Below are 23,030 nucleotides of genomic sequence, written 5' to 3'. Positions count from 1 at the left end.
GGAAACAGCTGTCATGATGCAACTGGGGGAATCTGAAGGAGAAAACGATCAGCGTGATGGTACCAACATCAGGCCATCCGCCTCAGGGAACGCTGGCCCCAGCAGCTATGACGAAGAAGAGGAGGAGGAACAGCTGGAGTTGGAGCAGGAATTTCATGCCACCACTGACGAGGGCCAGAGCGGTGCACGTTGGACTTCCACAATTCAACGCGAATGGTCAGCAGAAGCAGACCAGGAGGAAGGTGACGACTATGATGCATCACAACAACTATCACAACGCTCACAAGAGGATGATGAGGATTCTGGTAGGACTCTGGCACACATGGCTCAATTCATGCTAGACTGCATTGAACGTGACCCACGCATTGTGCGCATTCTGGACAACACCAATTACTGGGTTTATACCCTTCTGGATCCACGGTACAAACACAATGTTCCAAAACTGCTTGAAGAAAGAGTCAGACAGGTCAAAATGGAAGAATACCAGCAGGCCCTTGTGGAGACTTTAGAGAGGAGATTGACATCCTCCCCCTCCTCTAGCCAGTTGTACGCCGACAGACTGACTTCCGCAAACCCAGGACGACCAGGAGGGCAGCAAACAACGCAAGCCGCAGCTAGTACCCAAAAGGGAACGGTATCGGCAGTGTCCTTGGAGTGGGAAAATTTTCTGACACCCATGCAGCAGCAGCCCACTGAACAGCAAGCGTGCAGATCCACCTCCAACACCGATCGCCTGGAGAAGATGGTCAAGGACTACATGTCAGATGACGTAGCTGTGTCGAACAATCCATCTGCACCCTTCAACTATTGGGTATCGAAGCTAGACACCTGGCACGAACTGGCAATGTACGCAATAGAGGTGCTGGCTTGCCCAGCAGCCAGCGTTATGTCGGAACGCTGTTTCAGTGCTGCCGGAGGCATCGTCACAGATCGGCGTATCCGCCTCTCTACAGAAAATGCAGACCGTCTGACTCAAATTAAAATGAATCAATCCTGGATTGGAAATGACTACGCAACACTCCAGGACCCCAACCAAGTAACATGACCAATGAACATCTGGGATGGTGTAGCGTTTCCGGTCCCTGTTTATTGAACCTCTCATCTGTATTACATTTATGACTGCATGGCGGCAAAAAGCATTGCTGCTATATCCGCACGCTTTTTGTCCTCATGCAAGGCCTGGGTTGTTGTGTCTCAAAAACCGTGGCCTTCTCCTCCTGCGCCTGCTCCTGTTCCATCACGTCTGCTGCTGCTGGGTTACCGTTGCCGCGTGGTCCCTGTTTATTGAACCACTTATCTTTATTACATTTATGACTGCATGGCGGTACAAACCATGCTATCCGCATGCTTCTTGCCCTCATGCAAGGCCTGGGTTGTTGTGTCTCACAAAGCGTGGCCTTCTCCTCCTGCGCCTCCTCCTGTTCCATCACGTCTGCTGCTGCTGGGTTAGCGTTGCCGCGTGGTCCCTGTTTATTGAACCACTTATCTTTATTACATTTATGACTGCATGGCGGTACAAAGCATGCTATCCGCACGCTTCTTGCCCTCATGCAAGGCCTGGGTTGTTGTGTCTCACAAAGCGTGGCCTTCTCCTCCTGCGCCTCCTCCTGTTCCATCACGTCTGCTGCTGCTGGGTTAGCGTTGCCGCGTGGTCCCTGTTTATTGAACCACTTATCTTTATTACATTTATGACTGCATGGCGGTAAAAAGCATGCTATCCGCACGTTTTTTGTCCTCATGCAAGGCCTGGGTTGTTGTGTCTCACAAAGCGTGGCCTTCTCCTCCTGCGCCTCCTCCTGTTCCATCACGTGTGCTGCTGCTGGGTTAGCGTTGCTGGTCCCTGTTTATGGAACCTCTTATCTTTATTACATTTATGACTGCATGGCGGTACAAAGCATGCTATCCGCACGCTTCTTGCCCTCATGCAAGGCCGGGGTTGTTGTGTCTCACAAAGCGTGGCCTTCTCCTCCTGCGCCTCCTTCTGTTCCATCACGTGTGCTGCTGCTGGGTTAGCGTTACCGGTCCCTTTTCCTGGAACCTCTTATATGTATTACATTTATGACTGCATGCCGACAAAAAAACGTTACCTGTGCAAAGAAAACAGACATTTCCCGCATTTAAAAGACAGTTTTCCCTTTGAAACTTTAAAATCGATTTTCTCAAAAACTATAAGCTCTTTTTGCTAATTTTTTTTTTCCTCTTGTACCCACTCCCAAGGTGCACATACCCTGTAAATTTGGGGTATGTAGCATGTAAGGAGGCTTTACAAACCACAAAAGTTCGGGTCCCCATTGACTTCCATTATGTTCGGAGTTCGGGTCGAACACCCGAACATCGCGGCCATGTTCGGCCTGTTCGGCCCGAACCCGAACATCTAGATGTTCGCCCAACACTAGCTATTTTCAGGAAAGTGAAACTGACCCATTTCTTTGACTACAACCATAAGATAAACTAAACGTATTGGTGATGGATGTGATTTTGCAACTCTTGACTTTTAAGAAAGCAGTTACTGTATGTGGTGCTACCTTATGGTCCATCTCAGAGTTAGAGGTGGACATTTATACCTGAGAAACAAATGCCCGAGGAGAGGATCCTGAATAGAGAGAAGGGAACTGAGGTTCCTCCAAAACAGAGGGAACAGATGGAACAAGGAGAGCTACTTATCACGTAGTATCATGGACGAACATGTAAAAAATGAATATGATGCAAACTAGTCATACTTTTTAGGTAGCCAACAAGCCAACCACTAATAAGGTAGATGGGAGAATTGTAGACCAATCTACACTAGAGCATGAAAACAATGAGGATCTGCAATGGTTGATCTGCCAGAAGAAGAATGTGTAAAACATAAATATGTGCCGAGCATAAACCTTAAGGTAACATAAATAGGCTAAGAGGTGCCAAAACATACCAGGATTAAAACGTATTACAGAATAAAGAGTACTACACTCCGGTTCTAACTTTCTAATTGTTGGGCATCTCTTACTTTGTAGCCTCACAGGTGGTGAGGATCATTCTGTGCAAATGTAGCACCTTCGAAGAACTCATTGCTATCAGAAACACCTCTGCTGAGACCCAGCAAGTCGATTTCGTAAGAAGAGAGTTTGACTATGAACTCAATTTCCACTTCCATCCTCATGTTCACGGGCGAGTGGAGGCATGAATGGGATGGGTAAGAGGTGTGACGTGGACAAAAGGTGGACTTCCAGGCCAGGAAGTCCAGCAAGCTTCAGGAAATTGCAGAGACTGCATAGAATTTTTTCCTGCAGTGCTTACAGTGCTATGGAGAAGTTAAGGCTGCATACTATGCAACATTACCTTCACTTTACTACTTCTTTAAATAACTGCATTAAGAGCTTTTGTTTTACCATTTATGACTTCCTGGACTCAGAAAGCACAGTGCAGAGCAGGGTATGCCACTTCCTGGAGTATGCCACTTTCTACTGTAAATACAGTTATAAACCGAATAATGGGCAGAGGCCTAAAGCTCCCCTACTAGGTGGTCAAGCTAGGATGACAATTTTATTATGCCAGCACTTCTATGCTAAATGCACGGCCCCTACCTACATCATGTAACTTTTCGCTAGTACAGAATGGACAACCATAGACAAACAGAGGAGAAAAAACGCTACACCATAAAACTAGGCGCTCTTAGCACCTATCAAGACAGAGGGGCCCCTTCTATATAAATGTCAAATAGTCTCTGCAGAAGGTAGCGCATTCACAACTGTCACTGTATGGGTAGACAACATTCATGTAATATCCAAAGTCTGTAAGAGTCCAGATCTGTCAGAGTAAGATTTATGGTCTTCACAGGTTCCTTGCTATCTTCCTACTACCTCCACCAAGACCCTGTGAGCAGACACTGTCCGGAACCAAAGACCTCCATTTAGGTCTATTAGCGCTTTGGGACACTTCAGGCTTACATAAGGCTGGGTTTTGGATGCGGAATTGAAAGCAGAGAACCGCGAGGGCGATCGAACGGCGTCCTGACCTGCGGCGGTAGTGGAAGTGCATGCCATTCTGCTGCAACTGAGGAACTACAAGTGCCAGCTGGGGCCTAACTAAATGGGATAGAGCACGTAACCAAACTCTATGCTGGAAACTTAAGAGTGCAATTTGTGAGTGCAATTGCTTTTTATACTACAATAAATGTTTATGGTTTTACACTATGTGAGGTACAGTGGTGTGAAAAACTATTTGCCCCCTTCCTGATTTCTTATTCTTTTGCATGTTTGTCACACTTAAATGTTTCTGCTCATCAAAAACTGTTAACTATTAGTCAAAGATAACATAATTGAACACAAAATGCAGTTTTAAATGATGGTTTTTATTATTTAGTGAGAAAAAAACCCTCAAAACCTACATGGCCCTGTGTGAAAAAGAAATTGCCCCCTGAACCTAATAACTGGTGGGCCACCCTTAGCAGCAATAACTGCAATCAAGTGTTTGCGATAACTTGCAACGAGTCTTTTACAGTGCTCTGGAGGAATTTTGGCCCACTCAGATTTTGCAGAATTGTTGTAATTCAGCTTTATTTGAGGGTTTTCTAGCATGAACCGCCTTTTTAAGGTCATGCCACAACATCTCAATAGGATTCAGGTCAGGACTTTGACTAGGCCACTCCAAAGTCTTCATTTTGTTTTTCTTCAGCCATTCAGAGGTGAATTTGCTGGTGTTTTTTGGGTCATTGTCCTGCTGCAGCACCCAAGATCGCTTCAGCTTGAGTTGACGAACAGATGGCCGGACATTCTCCTTCAGAATTTTTTGGTAGACAGTAAAATTCATGGTTCCATCTATCACAGCAAGCCTTCCAGGTCCTGAAGCAGCAAAACAACCCCAGACCATCACACTACCACCACCATATTTTACTGTTGGTATGATGTTCTTTTGCTGAAATGCTGTGTTACTTCTACGCCAGATGTAACGGGACACGCACCTTCCAAAAAGTTCAACTTTTGTCTTCTCGGTCCACAAGGTATTTTACTAAAAGTCTTGGCAATCATTGAGATTTTTTTTCAGCAAAATTGAGACGAGCCTTAATGTTCTTTTTGCTTAAAAGTGGTTTGCGCCTTGGATATCTGCCATGCAGGCCATTTTTGCCCAGTCTCTTTCTTATGGTGGAGTCGTGAACACTGACCTTAATTGAGGCAAGTGAGGCCTGCAGTTCTTTAGATGTTGTCCTGGGGTCTTTTGTGGCCTCTCGGATGAGTTTTCTCTGCGCTCTTGGGGTTATTTTGTTCGGCCGGCCACTCCTGGGAAGGTTCATCACTCTTCCATGTTTTTGCCATTTGTGGATAATGGCTCTCACTGTGGTTCGCTGGAGTCCCAAAGCTTTAGAAATGGCTTTATAACCTCTACCAGACTGATAGATCTTAATTACAGTACTTTTGTTCTCATTTGTTCCTGAATTTCTTTGGATCTTGGCATGATGTCTAGCTTTTGAGGTGCTTTTTGGTCTACTTCTTTGTGTCAGATAGCTCCTATTTAAGTGATTTCTTGATTGAAACAGGTGTGGCAGTAATCAGGCCTGGGGGTGACTACAGAAATTGAACTCAGGTGTGATAAACCACAGTTAAGTTATTTTTTAACAAGGGGGGGCAATCACTTTTTCACACAGGGCCATGTAGATTTGGAGTTTTTTTTTCTCACTAAATAATAAAAAACATCATTTAAAACTGCATTTTGTGTTCAATTATGTTATCTTTGACTAATACTTAACGTTTTTTGATGAGCAGAAACATTTAAGTGTGACAAACATGCAAAAGAATAAGAAATCAGGAAGGGGGCAAATAGTTTTTCACAACACTGTATTTGTTTTGAGATCATGCTTATATGGAAGTTGGAGATTAATCTGCTTTGAGTGAAGAAGGAAACTCTGGGGTGACAAGTCTTATCCTGGTGTGGTGGGGGACGACCAGAAGTGTCCCAAAGCACTAATAGTGGAGGTCTTTGGTTCTGGTAAGGGTCTGCTCACAGGGTGTTGGTGGAGGTAGTAGGAAGATAGCAAGGAACCTGTGAAGACCATAAATCTTACTCTGGCAGATGTGGACTCTTATAGACTTTGGATTTAGCATGAATGTTAATTGTTTGCCCATACAGTGACAGTTGTGTATGCGCTACCTTCTGCAGAGACTATATGACATTTATATAGAAGGGGCACCTCCAATTTGATAGGTGCTAAGAGCGCCTAGTTTTATGGTGTTAATTTTTTGCCCATACAGTGACAGTTGTGTATACGCTCTCTTCAGCAGAGACAGAATAGACAATGCCAGGGAGTTTATGGTCAGAGCATCAACCATGAAGGTGACAGACCAGTGCCTCCAATCTGCTTACAAATGTATTTGTTGTAAGCCAACTTATTCTTTAAATTCAGTCTTGCAGTTCCTAGAGTATACTAGATACCCGGAGAAGGATTCCAAGCTTGCTACCTCCTCATGGTGACAACTCCTGTTGGGGTGAAGTATGGTGTGGACTTTGTAGGCCCTGGGCCTCTACGGTAGCCATGAAGGCCTGACAGGAAAACCAAACACGATGGCTAAATCGAAACAAAGCCTGTGTGAAGTTGTTGGTCTCCCATCAGAAGCCGCCTTGGGTGGTGGATCAAGGAACGCTGGCTAGACATAGCAAGTATTAAGGTAATCCAGGGATGACCAAAAACTATCAACACGGCCTTGTGGCAGAAATGGAATTCCAAAGGCTGAGGGAAAGAAAACGGACAGAAAATCAGAGTGCATGGAAGCTTTTGGTGGCAGACCCACCACCTGGATCAGGTGCTGAAGGCTAATAACCTACACACTTATTATAATATTACTGAAACTGAAAGGGACTCCCAGCACCTCTCATGGGCATGCCTTTGAGACAGACAACTTCCAACAAAGTCGTGCTATGACCCCTCTGGAGTAGCCTCTTGCAATGGCCATGCGTGTCACTTCCTCTTCCTGCTTCATTCAGTGATGCACTTCTCTAACAGAGAAGACAGGGGTGACCCGGAAGTTACAACATAGCCAAGATGGCAGTCACGATTTTTATATTGAAATTAAACGAAAACTATTTGGTGTAGAATGACGATTCAGGCATCAAGTAAAGAGGAGAGCACAAGCTACAGAATGGTATGCATCTTTAAGTACTTTGCAGTACTAGTCAGAGTCTTGAAGGCATACCCATGAGAGGTGCTCGGAGTCCCTTGAAGTTCCTGGAGATAAGTAGCGAGAGACAAATTGGTTCATATAATGACATATGTTTCATCAATTTTTATTTTTACGGGTCATTGAAAACCCCGGCATACTATGCCAAGCCCTGGCAGGTGCCTCCTGGTGGCATTTGTACCCTCCTCTGGACCAGCACGGCTTATTGTCACCGCAGCTAATCAGGAGAGGGTTGGGCCCGGCCTCAAGCGGGTTAATCACTGAACAGAGTACACTTCATCTGCGCAATAAATGGGCACCAAATGACCTTCTCCATAGCAATTAACAAATCATCCGCTAAATCTATGAATCTCAATATTCAGATCTATTCTGTCCTCTTCATACAATTTATCTGCAAATACTTATTGGACTTTTGATTCTAAATATAATTAGCAGATAATTTCGCCCGGATGAGTTTCCTTTCTGGAGGGCTTCAGCAGCTTCCGAGCTACATTATCTCCTCATAATGAATGCAATAGGTGAGGTTTTTTTTTCATGTATATCCTTTTTTTTTGTACTGTAATGAGGATGAGACAGACTTGTGACACCTGAATCTGGTAATAACAGTAGATGGCTAATTATCGACAGGATTTTCCCCCCCTCCTTTTTAATGTGTGCAAGAAGGGGGGAAAAAATCCCTCATTATTAAAGAATGAAAAAAGTTAAAACTAGTGACACCGGCGGAGAGTAAATAAATCGGAGTGATTAAAACGTGGCTGCTTTAAGGGTTTTTTTAATTAAATGCAAATGCTAATGTTGTCATACTTAGCAGATGGGATTACAATTAGTTATTGTAAATCGTATTTCGTATTATGTCTGCCGCTGCTCGTCCTGGAGATCTGGGGGAAATAGGTGATACGTTTCTTGAGACATTTAAAGGAAAACGCCGGGCTCGGCTAGTTTCCCTGTAAGTTACTGTATTCAATTTATTTTGTATTTATTCAGAGCTCAAATCTTTCACACTGCTTTCCAGAGTATATAGTCTTGACTAAAGGTGCGTACACACGCCTGATTCCTTCAAATGGCGGGTTGTTAGACCCGTCCGCGGAGCGGCCGTTTTCTGACGACAGTTTGCCCGTGTGTACTGTCTGTCAGCAGGCTGATAAGGCTGCCGACAGACTGATCGGTCAAAGCCAGCCTTATCAGCCTGGCGACAGACTGTACACACGAGGATACTGTCTTCAGAACGGCCGCCCCCGTGGGCGGGTCGTCATAGTCTACATTAGGGGACACAGCAGGAAACCCTTTTGGACAGCTAGGTTCCCAATAGGTTGTAGTAAACTACGCCCACACAATTAGGTAAATCACAATGCTTTGTGCTGTAAGAGGGGACTGTAATTGGAGAACTGTTCCCTATCAATATTCCTGCTGGGTGCCCTAAAGTAGACTATCCCCCGAAGTTGTTTATGAAGATTCAACATTTATACAAGAAACTCAAACCAAGTAAGGTAACTATTCTCATTTGAATGGGAAGGCAGTGTGCCATCGTTATTTTACTGCTTACAATGATTCATATTTTAAGCTCTTGATGGCCACATAAAATGGTGAGGAAGACCAGATACGGCCCGCGGGCCTTGAGTTTGACGTGTTTTAGAGCGATCACAATTGAATCCCTACTGAAGTCATATTTCCCTCATGGCCCTTTTCTACTACCATTGTTTTGGGATCTAACGGTAGGTACAGCTAAAGAGGAACTCCAGTGAAAATAATGTAGTAAAGTAAGTGCTTCATTTTTTACCATAATTATGGATAAATGATTTAGTCAGTGTTTGCTCATTGTAAAATCTTTCCTCTCCCAGATTTACATTCTGACATTTATTACATGGTGACATTGTTACTGTGGGCAGGTTATGTAGCTGCTCCTAGCTGTTTTGGCTGTTAGAGACAGCTGTAAACAGCTAATTCCTGTCTGTGAACATTGTTACATTGTGGCACTTTGCCCAGAGTACCGCAGTACTCAGAGCTTCTTGTGGGAGGGGTTTCACCACAATATCAGCCATACAGCGCCCCCTGATGGTCTGTTTGTGAAAATCATCATATTTCTCATGTAAAAGGGGGTATCAGCTACTGATTGGGATAAAGTTCAATTCTAGGTTGGAGTTTCTCTTTAAGACTGATGGAAACTTGTGCCAGCAGCAGTAAGAGTTACCGTTTAGCAGCTGCCTCTGTGCTAACTGTACATGGATTAGTTCCCATGCAAATGTTTTGACAAAATTTCACAGGCATAGTGTACCTAGTGGCATCTGCCGCACTCTTAGGTTCCCTGCACACGGCCAATCCGTTTTGCGATTCCGTTTCCGATTTCCCCTGAATGCAATCAACAGAAAAACGGAGGAAATAAACGCAGCATGCAGTAACGATTAAAAATTGGAATCGGATGTAAAAAAAACGATTAAAAATCGGAATCGCATGCAGTGTGCAGTGAGCCTTAAAGCGGGATTGTCAGCCACAAAACCAAATTCTATTTAAACACTGCAGTGTGTTTAAAATACTGCCAGAAATCTCACCCTGCAGTACAAGCTCTCCAATCTATTCAGGAATCTCTCTGCTGTTATATTTTCTCAGTCTCGCAGGCTCTTTACTGTGCCATTGCCAATGACCCTCCCACATTTCTGCTTCTCACCGATTGGCTGAGCAGACTGCTGCCTAGCTGAAACATGATCCTCTGCTCACTCGTGTTTACAAGCAAGGCTTAGGTGACTAGTTAAGGGAAGAAATGACATCAGGATTTAGCCTCAAACTGTGGGCAAAAGACATGGTTCCCACCAGCAACAGAATTCTCTTCATTTACTATATAAAATTCACTGAATTCAAAACGTGGACAGTACAATACATGTGTTATGTAAGTAGATCAAGTATTTATCTACTTATATATGTGTTTTTTTTTTCCCCCTGGCATAGTATCGCTAACTCTCCTGCTTTAAGAATGGCAATGTATCCCTTGGCCTAAAAAGTTTGGACACCCCTGATGTAGGGTATGTACAAGGCTTTTGCATTTTCTTATCAACTTGGTGTTTGCGGAAAAGTAATACAAATGCTGTGCCTTGAAGAAAAAAAAATACTTAAAATAGGAAGTGGCTGTATCTCCCACAGAGGGTTTTCAGCAACGGTAACCTGGACATCTCAACATTGAGCCTGCTGCATTTATTTCAAGCAGTCTCGACGCACTTTAAAATGTTCTGAATTTGCAGAATATGATATTGGTGATGAAGCCTAAACAAAGCAGCATTACTCTATTTACAATGTCAAATAAGTCTCTCCAACTGTTCTCCCCTCATCACTCTACCCCTATTTAGATTTCCTCAATACAAACAAAAAGTTTTTTCACTCTAGGCATGCATCCAGCAGCAAATGTTATGTGGAGGAGAAGGCTGGGATTTGCTGGGGAGAGGAATGGTGACCACCCACTACGGTGATGTTCTCAGCTTAAAAACCTAGGATGCAGAAGCAACGACAGACAGAGGGGGGAGAAAAAAAAAAAGAAAAAACAACTAATTGCACACTTTCTCCTACTTTATTTGTGTAAAATTTTCCATCTGCTACATCTAAAGATGTCTAAACTGTTCGTATCAAACCTGCGCTCTACTGCCAGCTGTGCCCATTAAGGATTTCAAAACGCTGGGTAAATGAGGCGTCGTAAAATCCGAAGTAGTGTAGGTCCATCTGCCCACGGCTGGTGGGAGACCCGGTACCTGGTCTCTGTTAAAGTATCGCTGATGCAATTAAAACTCTTCATTTTTTTTTTCTCTTCCTTTTGCATCCTAATGAGTCAAAGCTCTGGATCCCGAACAGATTAGATAAATATTTAAGATATCTTGCTTTGAGTTACTTGTACTTATTATTTGTAATTAGTGCTGGGCAAACTCATTTACTTTTTCCCGCCACAAAAATAGCCAGATTCTTAGTGATGTAACCGTATATCCTTTTGTATAAGTCAACTCCAATATTTGACCCTGTTAAGCTGGAATTTTTTATGGACTCAAGTATAAGTCTACCAAGCAAAGTTAATGGCTGCACTTGGGGACCAGGAATAATTAACAGCTGCACTTAAAGGGGCCCATGAGGGGTTAATGATTGCACTGCATACAGTATTGCAATCATTAACCCCCTCATCCCTAAAGTGCAGCCAATGACTCTTCCAGGCCCCCAAGTGCAGCAATTATTCCTCCTCATGCAGCCCAGTATTTCCCCCCCTACCCCTTTCCTTGTTAATTGTTGTGGCCAGGAGTGTCAGACCTTTGGTTTTTGGTCATTTCCTTTACCAAGAAAGTGTTACTTACCACTGGGTAAATTGCTGCAAATGTGAATGTCACAAATAGCACATGCATTACACAAAGGGGTGCTCAGATACCCCCAATTCTGGATTTGAGTGGTTTCGATCACGGCTCCACCCACCTCCGTATTGGCCATAATCGGATAGAATTGGAGTTCTGAATTCGAATTCAGAATTTCGTATTACAACCGTAATCACGGAATGGAATCCGTGATTACCCATGATTACTTTAAAGAGTAACTGTCAGGCATAAAATCAAAAATCAATTCTTTATTTTTCTCTGGTAAACAAGTAATAAGGATGCTAACGAGGTAATCCAAAAGTTAAAATTACTATTACTTTTCTTGTTGATAAATGATCATTCCCCAGTTTATCTGACTCTTATTTGGTAGACACAAAATTTGGTGTGCAAAAAGTAAGTTGCAGGGCATGCTGGGTTGTCCTTTTTTTTCAGACTTAACTAATGCAGCCTGATTGGCTAAAACCTTTTTCCCTCCTGTTTTCCCCTCCCACACCTCTGTTCCTCTCTGTCTGGCAAGTATTTCTCATGCTGAGTAGTGATGATCGAACACCTAGATGTTCGGGTTCGGTTAGGTTCAGCTGACGTCATACAGCCAGCCCGCCCGCCCGCCCCCTCCCGCCACCAGGAGGCGCAGGTCCTCCCGACAGCCACGCGGGGGGGGGGGGGGGGGGGGGTACGGGGACAAGGCCGACTCTCGGAAGGACCGGCGCCCCTGGTGGCGGGAGGGGGCAGGCGGGCTGGATGACGTCAGCCGACCCTAACCGAACCCGAACATCTAGGTGTTCGATCATCACTAATGCTGAGACAGTGCACTTTATATAGTGAAGGACGGGCAATGCATACACAATCAGGCAGAGGAGAGTAAGGGAGGAATTTACATCAGGATTGGCTTCAAGATAGCCACACTTAAAATGGGAAATGCTAAGAAGGATTTTTTTCTTTTTTACTGTAGAAAAATCACTAAAATCAAAACGTGGACAGTGCAATAGATGTTATGTATGTAGAGCAAGTATTTATCTACTTCTATATGTGTTTTTTTTTTTTTGAAATAGTATGGCTGACAGCTCTTCTTTAAAGAGACTCCGTAACAAAAATTGCATCCTGTTTTTTATCATCCTACAAGTTCCAAAAGCTATTCTCATGTGTTCTGGCTTACAGCAGCATTTTCTGCTATCACAGTCTCTGTAATAAATCAATGTATCTTTCCCCTGTCAGACTTGTCGGCCTGTGTCTGGAAGGCTGCCAAGTTCTTCAGTGTTGTGGTTCTGCTATGAACTCCCCCTTCCAGGCCCCTTTATGCACACTGCCTGTGTATTATTTAGATTAGGGCAGCTTCTCTCTTATCTTTTACAAGCTGGATAAATCGTCCTCTGAGCTGGCTGGGCTTTCACATACTGAGGAAATTCAGACAAGGGCAAAGCTGTTTGCAGGAAGAAAAGAGCAGCCTGAAACTTCAGTGCATGAGAACTGCATGGGGGAAAGAAACACACAAATGATCTCTTGAGATTCAAAAGGAAGGGTGTATACAGCCTGCTTGTGTATGGATGTATTTTCTATGTGTGGACATACTGTACATCAACCTACTTCCTGTTTTGGTGGCCATTTTGTTTGTTTATAAACAAACTTTTTAAAACTGTTTTTAACCACTTTTAATGCGGCGGGGAACGGCAAAATTGTGACAGAGGGTAATAGGAGATGTCCCCTAACGCACTGGTATGTTTACTTTTGTGCGATTTTAACAATACAGATTCTCTTTAACGGTTAATAGCAAAGCCCACACATGTGCTAGAAACAACAAATTTCAGGGTATGTTAAGAAAAACAGTGGGAACCAGAGGATTTTTTTTTTTTCAAAAAGACATTAAAGATTTTGAGAAAATCGATTTAAACGTTTCAAAAGGAAAAAGTATACTTTAAATGCAGTAAAAACAGATAATGCATCAACCTAACGGTAGTGTACATTTACATATATCAAAAGAAAGAGCAATGAATTTCATGACGGGGGTACCATGGACCATGCGAGCTGGTATAGCTCAGGGTGCGAAGCCCCACTTGATCGGGGCTCCGCATTTTGGCTATCCCAGCCTGCATGGGGGACAAGGGGTTAAAGAGGTTCGGGAGGGGGGATTCCACATCATTTTTTTATTTATTTAAAAAAATAACTAAAGTTGCAAGGGATCCTTATACAGCCATATTGCAGCTGTATAGCGATCCCTGGCCAAAGTGTAGCCACTTCCATGGGGCTTCCAGGGCGTCCCTACGCTCTCCATGGTATGGGGAGGGCTCCGGGGGGAGAGCGGCAACCAAGCCTTCCCCTCCCCCCCGAGCCCTTGTCCAATACATGGACAAGGGGCTCTTCCCCACCTCCGGTGCCCCAGGAGAAGGTTGGGGTTGATGAAGGCCTGGGGGAGGGTTCATGGCGGTATCTGGGAGTCCCCTTTAAGAAGGGAACCCACAGATTCCTGCCCCTCCTCCCAGGAGAAATGGGTATAGGGGTACATAGTGTCCCTTACTCATTTCCATAAAGGGTTAAGTGAAATAAAAACACAACAACAAATAAAGTCCTTTATTATTCTAAATTATCCAGAAATACTTACAATAACAATAACAATAATATTTCTATAGCGCTTTTCTCCCTGGGGACTCAAAGCGCTGTGACCCTGCATTATGCAGTCTCAAAGGCTAGGGAAAAGAGGTGAGTTTTTAGCCTTTTTTTAAAGCTGTCCAGAGAAGGAGCCTCTCGTACTGATTGTGGAAGTGAGTTCCATAGAGTAGGGGCTGCATAGGAAAAGGCCCGAGCACCAAATGTTAAGTGTATCCTGGGAATAACCAGCTTCATCTTGTTGGCAGAGCGGAGGGTGCGTGGAGGGGCATAAAGTTCCAATAGATCCGCTATGTATTTGGGTCCCATGTGGTGTAGAGCCTTGAATGTCAGCAGGCAGATCTTAAAATTGATTCTCCATTTTACTGGCAACCAGTGAAGAGTTTGCAGTACTGGGGTGATGTGTGAGCTGCGGGGGGCATTGGCTAGGAGTCTGGCTGCAGCATTCTGTACTAGCTGTAAGGGGCGCAGAACCTTATCTGTAGATCCGATTAACAGGGCGTTGCAGTAGTCTAGTCGGGAGGATACAAATGCGTGAACCAGGGCAGGTAGGTCTTCAGCTGGGATAAGGTGTTTTACATGTACCTTTAAAAAAATGTTTCCATGCTAATATCCTCTGAAAAGTCCCATGCCAATATCCTCTATCTTGCGACCTTGATTGAAGATCTCAGCTGACCCGCGCAACCGTTGTCCCTGTGCAGCTCTAGCTATACTTAGTATAGCTAGAGGCAAAGCATCTTTGAATTTCCCTCCAAGGCTCCCCATTGGTCTATTGACAGACCAATGGGAAACCTTGGAGCCAAATTCAAAGATGCTTTAGCTCTGCTACACCAAGTATAGCTTGAGCAGTGTCTCCCTCTCTGTCCTCCGTGGCTCCCGCTCCCCTCCCCGCCCAACCACGCTGTCACCCTAATAGAGGGAGCTTTTTTCCTCTTGTTCCCACTGTTCTTCTTAAAGGACCACTATTGCGAAAAATTGTACAATTTAAAATGCGTGTAAACGTATACAAATAAGAAGCCATAAATTACTTTTCTCCTATGTTGCTGTCAATAATGCTGGGAATACACGGTTCGTTTCTGCGGCTCGATTCTCCTCTTGATCATTTTTGCTGCTCGATTCTGCAGTCGATTCTCTTATCTTTTTCTATTCACTTCTATCAGAAATCGAGCGGCGAAAGGATCGAAAGGGAGATCAGACATGTCGGAAATTATCTATCGAAACCATCTAATCACCTCAAAAATGATCCGTGCATTCCCAGCATTACAGTAGATAGTAGAAATCTGACAGTACTGAAAGGTTTTGGACTAATCCATCTCTTTACGGGGGATTCTCAGTAAGGCTCTTATTCTTTATAAAGGCATTCCCTGCAAAGGATTTATACAATGATGCTGGTCAGGTTCCCTGTTGATTGCACACTTTTTGGCAGTTGGACAGAGCAACTGCCACTCACTATATGATTTTGAAAATAAACAAAACCCTGAGAATCCCCTATAAAGAGATGGGCTAGTCGAAAACCTGTCGGTTCCGTCAGATTTCTGCTACCTACTGAAAGTGACAGCAACATAGGAGAAAACCAATTTATGGCGCATTTTACTCTGGAAGAAACATACTTCCTATTTGTATGTCTTTACATGTATTTTTGGCTGCGAAAGTTGGACCCTAAGAAAAGAAAAACAGAAAGAAGAAAAATCGACTCCTTTGAGTTGTGGTGCTGGCGTTGTTTGCATTCCATGGACAGCAAGAATGACGAACAATGAAGTATTGTAGCGTATAAGACCAGACATGTCACTGGAAGGCAAGATCACCAGACTCAGACTCACATATTTCGGCCATGTGATGCAATCAAATTCCTTAGAGAAAGACCTAATGCTAGGACTGATCAGTGGCAAAAGGTGACAAGGCCACCAGAGAACGCGTTAGCTTGACACGATCAAAGCTGACACAGGATTGAGCTTAAAGAGGAACTCCAGTGAAAATAATTTAATATAAAAAGGTGCTTAATTTTTACAATAATTATGTATACATGATTTAGTCAGAGTTTGCTCATTGTAAAATCTTTCCTCTCCCAGATTCACATTCTGACATGTATTACATGGTGACATTGTTACTGTGGGCAGATTATGTAGCTGTTCTGGCTTTAACAGACAGCTATAAACAGCCATTTCCTGTGTGTGTCATTGTTACATTGTGGCAGTTTGCCCAGAGTACCGTACGGTACCAGAGCCTCTTGTGGGAGGGGTTTCAGCACAAAATCAGTCATACAGCGCCCCCTGATGGTCTGTTTGTGAAAATCATTATATTTTTCTTGTAAAAGTGGGTATCAGCTACTGATTGGGATAAAGTTCAATTCTTGGTCGGAGTTTCTCTTTAAGGCAACTGGCAGAAATGGCACAAGATCGGACAGCATGGAGAGAGCTAACCCAATCGCCAAGAGTCGGACACGACTGAATGGATAACATCATCATCACATGTATTTTACATTTTTAGGATTTGGGTGATAGTGGTCCTTTAACATACCTTGCAAATTTGGTGTGTCTAGCATGTATGGGGGTTTTGCTATTAACCGTTAAAGTCGGTGGGCGGATTCCGGCTGAAGCTGTGATTACGGGTCAATTGCGAATGAAATTACGGATCGTGGCTGATCACGGATTCCAATTCCGAGCTCGTAATCACTCAAGTTGATTCAAATCACCGTAACCTGTGATTCCGAGGTCGTGATGAGCACCAATGATTCCTCACTGTGCTCAGTTTTGCTTGTGACTCGTGTATAAGTTGATCCCTATACTTTTATTTAGTGAGTCAGGCCTGAATTTCTAGACTTATAGTCGAGTACACATGGTAACTTAAACGTTTCGAAATAAGCTTTGGCAAACTGGCCAGAAATTCTTTATAGAACTGGAATCCAGTATGGAGAACAATTTTCCAATGATGGCCCCTTTCCAAATGAAAGTGGATGCAGCGCCAGAAAAAAAATTATTGGACCCCAAAATTGCATCCGTCCTGCACTCACTGCTCTTTGCTTTCTTACCCTTAGTAACAGATTGCCCAGCAAGGTCATAGTGACCCAGGACTCCTAGGAGTGTATCCTTGTAAGGGCCCCATCTGTATTTTGTCTTGGTCCAGGAACAACAGACCATTGGGCACTATTTCCTCACACTGGGCCAAAGCAAAGCATGGGGGGGAGTGGACACTAGGGGTATAGGGGGCAGGGAGAGGGTTTCTCTGCACAGACTGGGTGGGGCTATTTCAGCACCCCTGGCATGGCCACCTCTGCCGCAGCAGCATGAAAAGACAAGGGAGCAGAGCCTGGAAGAAATGACTTATGCTCTGCTCGGAACGCTGCATAGGGAAGAAGGGAGGGAGGCACTAGGGGAGTGGAGTGAGATGCCTTTCCACCACCAGGCGCCTGTAGGCATGTGCCTACGGTGCCTTATGGTAAATCCAGCTCTTCCGTACACGCACATGTGCAGTACAGTTATGCTCGTGCACAGATGGTAGTACAGTCACAAGCTCTTGTCGGATATGCTTAGAGGGTCCCAGCGCTGGATCGGTGGGCTTGAGGAAGATGGGGGAAGCATCTGGACTCTCCAGAGACTTCTGTCAACTGACGTATCTATCTATTGTTTACTTAATGTCCCTCTTCAGATTAACTTTAAAAGTCAGAACCAGAACGACTGATGATTGGGAGAGTTGTTCGGTAAAGAAAAAAATAAATAAGCGTTACAAAATAGACATTACATAACTTTTTTTTGCTAAATGTTCATTCACATCTACCCTCCTATGTTTGTCATTAATGCGGATTCCGCAGATATTTCATTCTGGAGGTACAGCTGTTAATGATTGCCGAACATGTACACAAAGAGCAGCAATAATTCAAATATTAATATGCGTGTAAACCACAGCCGTCACAGCCGGCAGCCAATAATCACTGCTGGATCCACTTACCTCACAGCCTCTGATAATATCATAAAACAAGAGCCATATATATTTACTGGAAAAAAAAGACTAAAATCAACGTCAACTCGAGTCCTGAAAATAAACATGCAGTATTGTTTATAGCGGGTGCTCCACCCAACTGATGTCACATGGCGCCCGACCTCGGCAGCAAGCGGATGATGTTCTCATGGCTGATTTGGGGGGAGGTTGAAACTGGAAATATTTCTCAAAGTGCTCTGGGGGTCCCTATATTCATAAACTATATTAAAGACTACATCTACGCAAAAAGAGTAAAAAATATGATATCTGCATCTGTTGTTGTCAACATGAAATATCTTTTGTGACTTATAAAGTTCTAAAATCATAACTCAATCTTGTTTTCCCCAACATCTCAACTGTCACCTGGCCTGAACTTTCTGACACCGCTAATTAACTTACCACAGTGGTGTCAGGCTTGTTATTATTTCATTGCAAAGCATGATGAGACAGAAGTATCTAAAGGACACTGGGTGGTTCCTTTTGGGCCAAACAAATGCAACTCCACCCAGCAACCACTACATACACAGTGTCTCCTCCAAGATGCCATCATTCGAACACACATAGGTATGAGTGCCAAGTGGCAATGAAATATGCTGAGGTGAAGAAGGGGACCAGTCAGGGTACATAAATAAGTCTTTCTTATAGATAGGCTATCATAAATTTGACATCCAGCTCGCAGGTACCAAACTGAATTGTTAACTCCTTCAGTTCTGAAGAATGCTGTTCAATTTTATCACTACATGTATTCCTTTATGAAAGTTAGTGTTTACTGGTGACCCGTGTAAGATGTCCTAACAAATATTTATAGCTAGTTTTACCTCTTAAATGAAAGCTAGAGTTCTAGTGAAAAAATATTTGTAACATATATCCACCTTAGCTTGTCCAACATACTGTCTGAAGGCTGCCTCACCTTACCTAGTCTACAATATTACCTAAATGCTGCCTGACCCCGGCTGTCAAACATACAGCCTAAATGCTGCTTTACCGGATTTTTACCAGTCCGCTGTATTGCCTAAATGCTGCCTGACCATGAGTGTCAACCACACTGCCTAAATGCTGCCTGACCAGACTCTGACCTGTCCACAATATTGCCTAAATGCTGCCTGACCCTAGCTGTCAACCATATTGCCTAAATGCTGCCTGACTGGACTTTTACCTGTTCGTAGTATTGCCTAAATGCTGCCTGACCTTGGGTGTCAACCACACTGCCTAAATGCTGCCTGACCAGACTATGACCTGTCCACACATGCTGCCTGACCCTAGCTGTCAACCATACTGCCTAAATGCTGCCTGACTGGACTTTTACCTGTCTGTAGTATTGCCTAAATACTGTCTGATTTTAGCTTGTCCACCCTACTGCCTGAAGGCTGCCTCACCAGACTTTGACCTGTCCACAAAATTACCTAAATACTGCCTGACCTGACCTTGGCTTGTCCACCTAAATGCTATCTGCCCGCGGTCTGGCCTGACACTTTGGGATCGCTATTATATTTTTTCTATAGTGGTCCTTTAAGGTCAATGTTTATCAATATAGTTGATAGCGCAAAAGTTGTTCGGAAATTCTTGAAAAAGTACCCTATTAACAAAATAATATTGTAATATTTTTTGACCAGTGGAACCTCCTCCGGGCTCTGTGCCTCAACTCTGAGGCCTGTACATCACTTGTAATGGAGCTGTGGAACCTGACTAATTTTTTTGACTGGAGGACCTTCCCTACGGCCTTCTGCCTCCGGAGGCCTATATAAAATCTTGCATCTTATCTTGACAGCCCCATAAAATGGCCTTGCCAGTGGCATAAAAAAATCCTCCTTTTTTTTGTCTTATTATCTATGCAATTATATTGTCAGAAGCAATATAATACAACAATAATGCAACACCATAATAATAGCACAACATGTCGGTGTGAAAGTAGCTTACATTTACTAGCAGCAATCCAGGAGATTATCTGATATGACCCAAATGAGGTTTCAAAATTTTCGAACCCAAAACTAAATTCACATATATGCAGATGTTTCATGGACTATCCTGTCGCCAGGTGAGCAATGGAGCAATGCTGCCATAGCAACACTCGATGGTCACTTCAGGCAGTACTTTTGGACCCTTGTCCAGGTGTCTTATGGGAAATTACCACACAAAATAGATGGGGCACTACCGCGGTATTAAGTGCACCGTTGAACTCCCAGCAGTGATGACATGGCATACATTAGTTTACAGCTTGTGTAATTGTAACCTAATAGAAGATAGCCCAGGTTGTGTCACTTACCTTCTCAGTTGTTCTCCAACCTTAGTAATGCTGAACAAGTATTTGAACAGGGGTGCCAGAATAGAGTAAAATATTTAAAAACCGTTTTAAAATGGAGGTAGTGGTGGACTTACTTCCCCAAGCAGACCCAAAACGGTAAGTTATCAGCAAAAAAAACCCACTTTATTCATAACTCCAAAATTGCAACCCATTTCACGGGTCTATACCCAACCTTGGTAAATCGCACTCATTGAGTTTACAATTGAAACCACCACTATGCAGTTCTCATGAATGGAAAGAGAGGGACTCACATGGCCACACCAAAGAATTCATGCTTAGCGGTAGAGACGACGATGTCGGCCTCGCACAGGACTCGGAAGTAGTCCTCCTTGCCGGGCAGGAAACCCCAATGTAAGACTGCCGAGCCCAGGAATTCTCTGGCTGCGGAGAAGATCTCTGCAATGTATAAAGATAACACAGTAACTACAGGATATGCATGCACTACCTTAATAGGCAAGAACACCTTCTCAAAGCAAACTTTTGAACCGGAGGGAGGGGGGTTCTGAATACTTACCTAAGCAGTGGGATCCCTCAACATCGGTATGGACTGTTGTTGCAGCACATTGGTTGAATCAGTGCATGGTTCATTTAGAATGATATTTTTCTATAGGATAATTATTTATGGGGTGCTGGTGACATGACTAAAAGAAGATGCAAGTAGCATCCACATAACGCAAAGAGGCCAATTGAATTGAATTAATTCAGCATGAGTTTGAACGCCTCCATTTTCACCAGCATTCCTCCATCCTTCACCAACAAAAGGGAATGGCGGGGACATGTTGGCATCTAACAGTAGAATTATTAAGTCATAACGGCCCTTCTGTCAATACTTTTCGATATATATATACATGCCGGTATATATAAATACTCTCCCTCTCAACACCCACCCACCACCCTTGTGGTAGCGACCTCTTCCCCCAAATATGATCTCCTGAACACCAAAACTTCCAGCTATGAGAAGAGCATGGTGTTCACTCTACTCAGCCCCTCCCTTCACTGCTGATGGGATGTGAAACGGGAAATTTGGGCACCGCAGGAGTTTAAGATTTCCCTTTATAGCAATTAACATGGGCACCTATGGGGATTTCAAACTTCTGTGATGCACATTATTTTATGTATATAGTGGCTGTTTATGTATACAGATATGGGAGGGGGGGGGGGGGGTGTTGATGACATGACAGTTAGGCTTAGGTATAAGTGCGGGGTCAGTTAAAGAGGAACTCCAGCCTAGACAAACATACTGTCATTAAGTTACATTAGTTATGTTAATTAACCACTTCCGGATTCTCGGAGCGTATATACACGCCCCTGAATCCAGAAGTGTATACCATGGAAACGGCCGCTCGTATGAGCGGCCGTTCCATGTCAGCTCACGGAGGGTGTCTCCGTGAACACCCTGCGAGCCGATCGGCGGCTCGCAGGGTAAATGTAAACACACGGGGAAGATCTTCCCCGGTGTTTACATGTATACGGCGCTGCTGCGCAGCAGCGCCGTAGAGGAGATCGGCGATCCCCGGCCTCTGATTGGCCGGGGATCACCGGCATCTGATAGGCTAAAGCCTATCCCATCAGGCGCAGGACGGATTTCCGTCCTGCGCCGCTCACAGGGGGAGGGAGAGGGAGGGAAGGGGAAGGAGGCCAGGAAGCGCTGCGGAGGGGGGCTTTGAAGAGCCCCCCCCCCGCAAGCGCAAGCAGCCGGCGGCGATCAGACCCCCCCAGCAGGACATCCCCCTAGTGGGGAAAAAAGGGGGGAAGTCTGATCGCCCTGGCTGCTAGCTGATCTGTGCTGTGGGCTGGAGAGCCCACGCTGCACAGATCAGCATAAAATGTCATGGTGTGGAAGTGGTTAAAATAGATAGGTAATATAATCTCTTCCCCACACTGTTTTAAAAGAACAGGCAAATGTTTGATTTCATGATGGCAGCCATCTTTTTGGTTGAAAAGAGGTGACAGGGAGCGTGAGACACAGTTCCAACTGTCCTGTGTGCTGATCACCCCTCCCAGTTGCTAGGCAACGTGAATAACAACATAGGAAATCCCATCATGCTCTGCACAGCATCAGGGAAAAAAAGCCTGGGCTTTTTTTCTTTGATGGGTGGAGCTTAGATAAAAATGCAGCTAACAATGATGCTTTGGTAAGAAAAACAAAGTTCTGATGCTGTGAAACTGTTAAAGAAACACCAAGTCTTTTCAGTTCTGCTGAGTAGATTTTTAGTCCGGAGGTTCACTTTAAGGTTAGGTATTGGTGAGTGGGTCGGTTAGGGTTAGGCGCTGGTGAGGAGTCCAGTCAGGTTTAGGCATCGGTAGGAAGAGTGGGTTAGGGTTAGGCATAGGTAGTGCTCATCTAAGAATAGAGTTAGGTTTAGTGTTAGTAAAGTATCGGTAAAATTGGAATCACCACTGCCCAACAGTAGAATGTCAGCAATTATACTGATATGCTACTTGCAGCTATTTCCAGCACCCACATTTTCCTGGCACACTATCTGTGTGTACGCAATTGGAGAGGAAGCATGGCTGTTAAACCCACAGACACACATGGGCACACCATTACACTGAGCAGAGGGAGGGGAATGGATTTGCAAATCACATTGAAGAGATCAAGTAAAGTGGGGGGTCCTTTGTCCCTAGCAGCAGCCCTACAGGCATATAAGCATCTGTCAGGTACTGACA

At 44.2% G+C, this 23,030-nt stretch overlaps 1 protein-coding gene across 5 annotated transcripts in view; it reads right to left on the bottom strand.

The window, feature by feature from the left end:
- Positions 1–23,030, bottom strand: part of GTDC1 (glycosyltransferase like domain containing 1) — a 345,909-nt gene that overhangs the window by 46,504 nt on the left and 276,375 nt on the right. For all 5 annotated transcript variants that reach the window (XM_068245867.1, XM_068245869.1, XM_068245868.1 and 2 more), the window contains one exon: positions 20,612–20,756. In XM_068245867.1, the coding sequence (XP_068101968.1) occupies positions 20,612–20,756 (145 nt within the window). The remainder of the gene's footprint in view (positions 1–20,611; positions 20,757–23,030) is intronic.

The sequence above is a fragment of the Hyperolius riggenbachi genome, chromosome 7, assembly GCF_040937935.1.
Source record: "Hyperolius riggenbachi isolate aHypRig1 chromosome 7, aHypRig1.pri, whole genome shotgun sequence".
Classification (NCBI taxonomy): Eukaryota; Metazoa; Chordata; class Amphibia; order Anura; family Hyperoliidae; genus Hyperolius; species Hyperolius riggenbachi.
The sequence above is the reverse complement of the archived record's forward strand: the minus strand, read 5'-3'. Positions and strand labels throughout refer to the sequence as shown.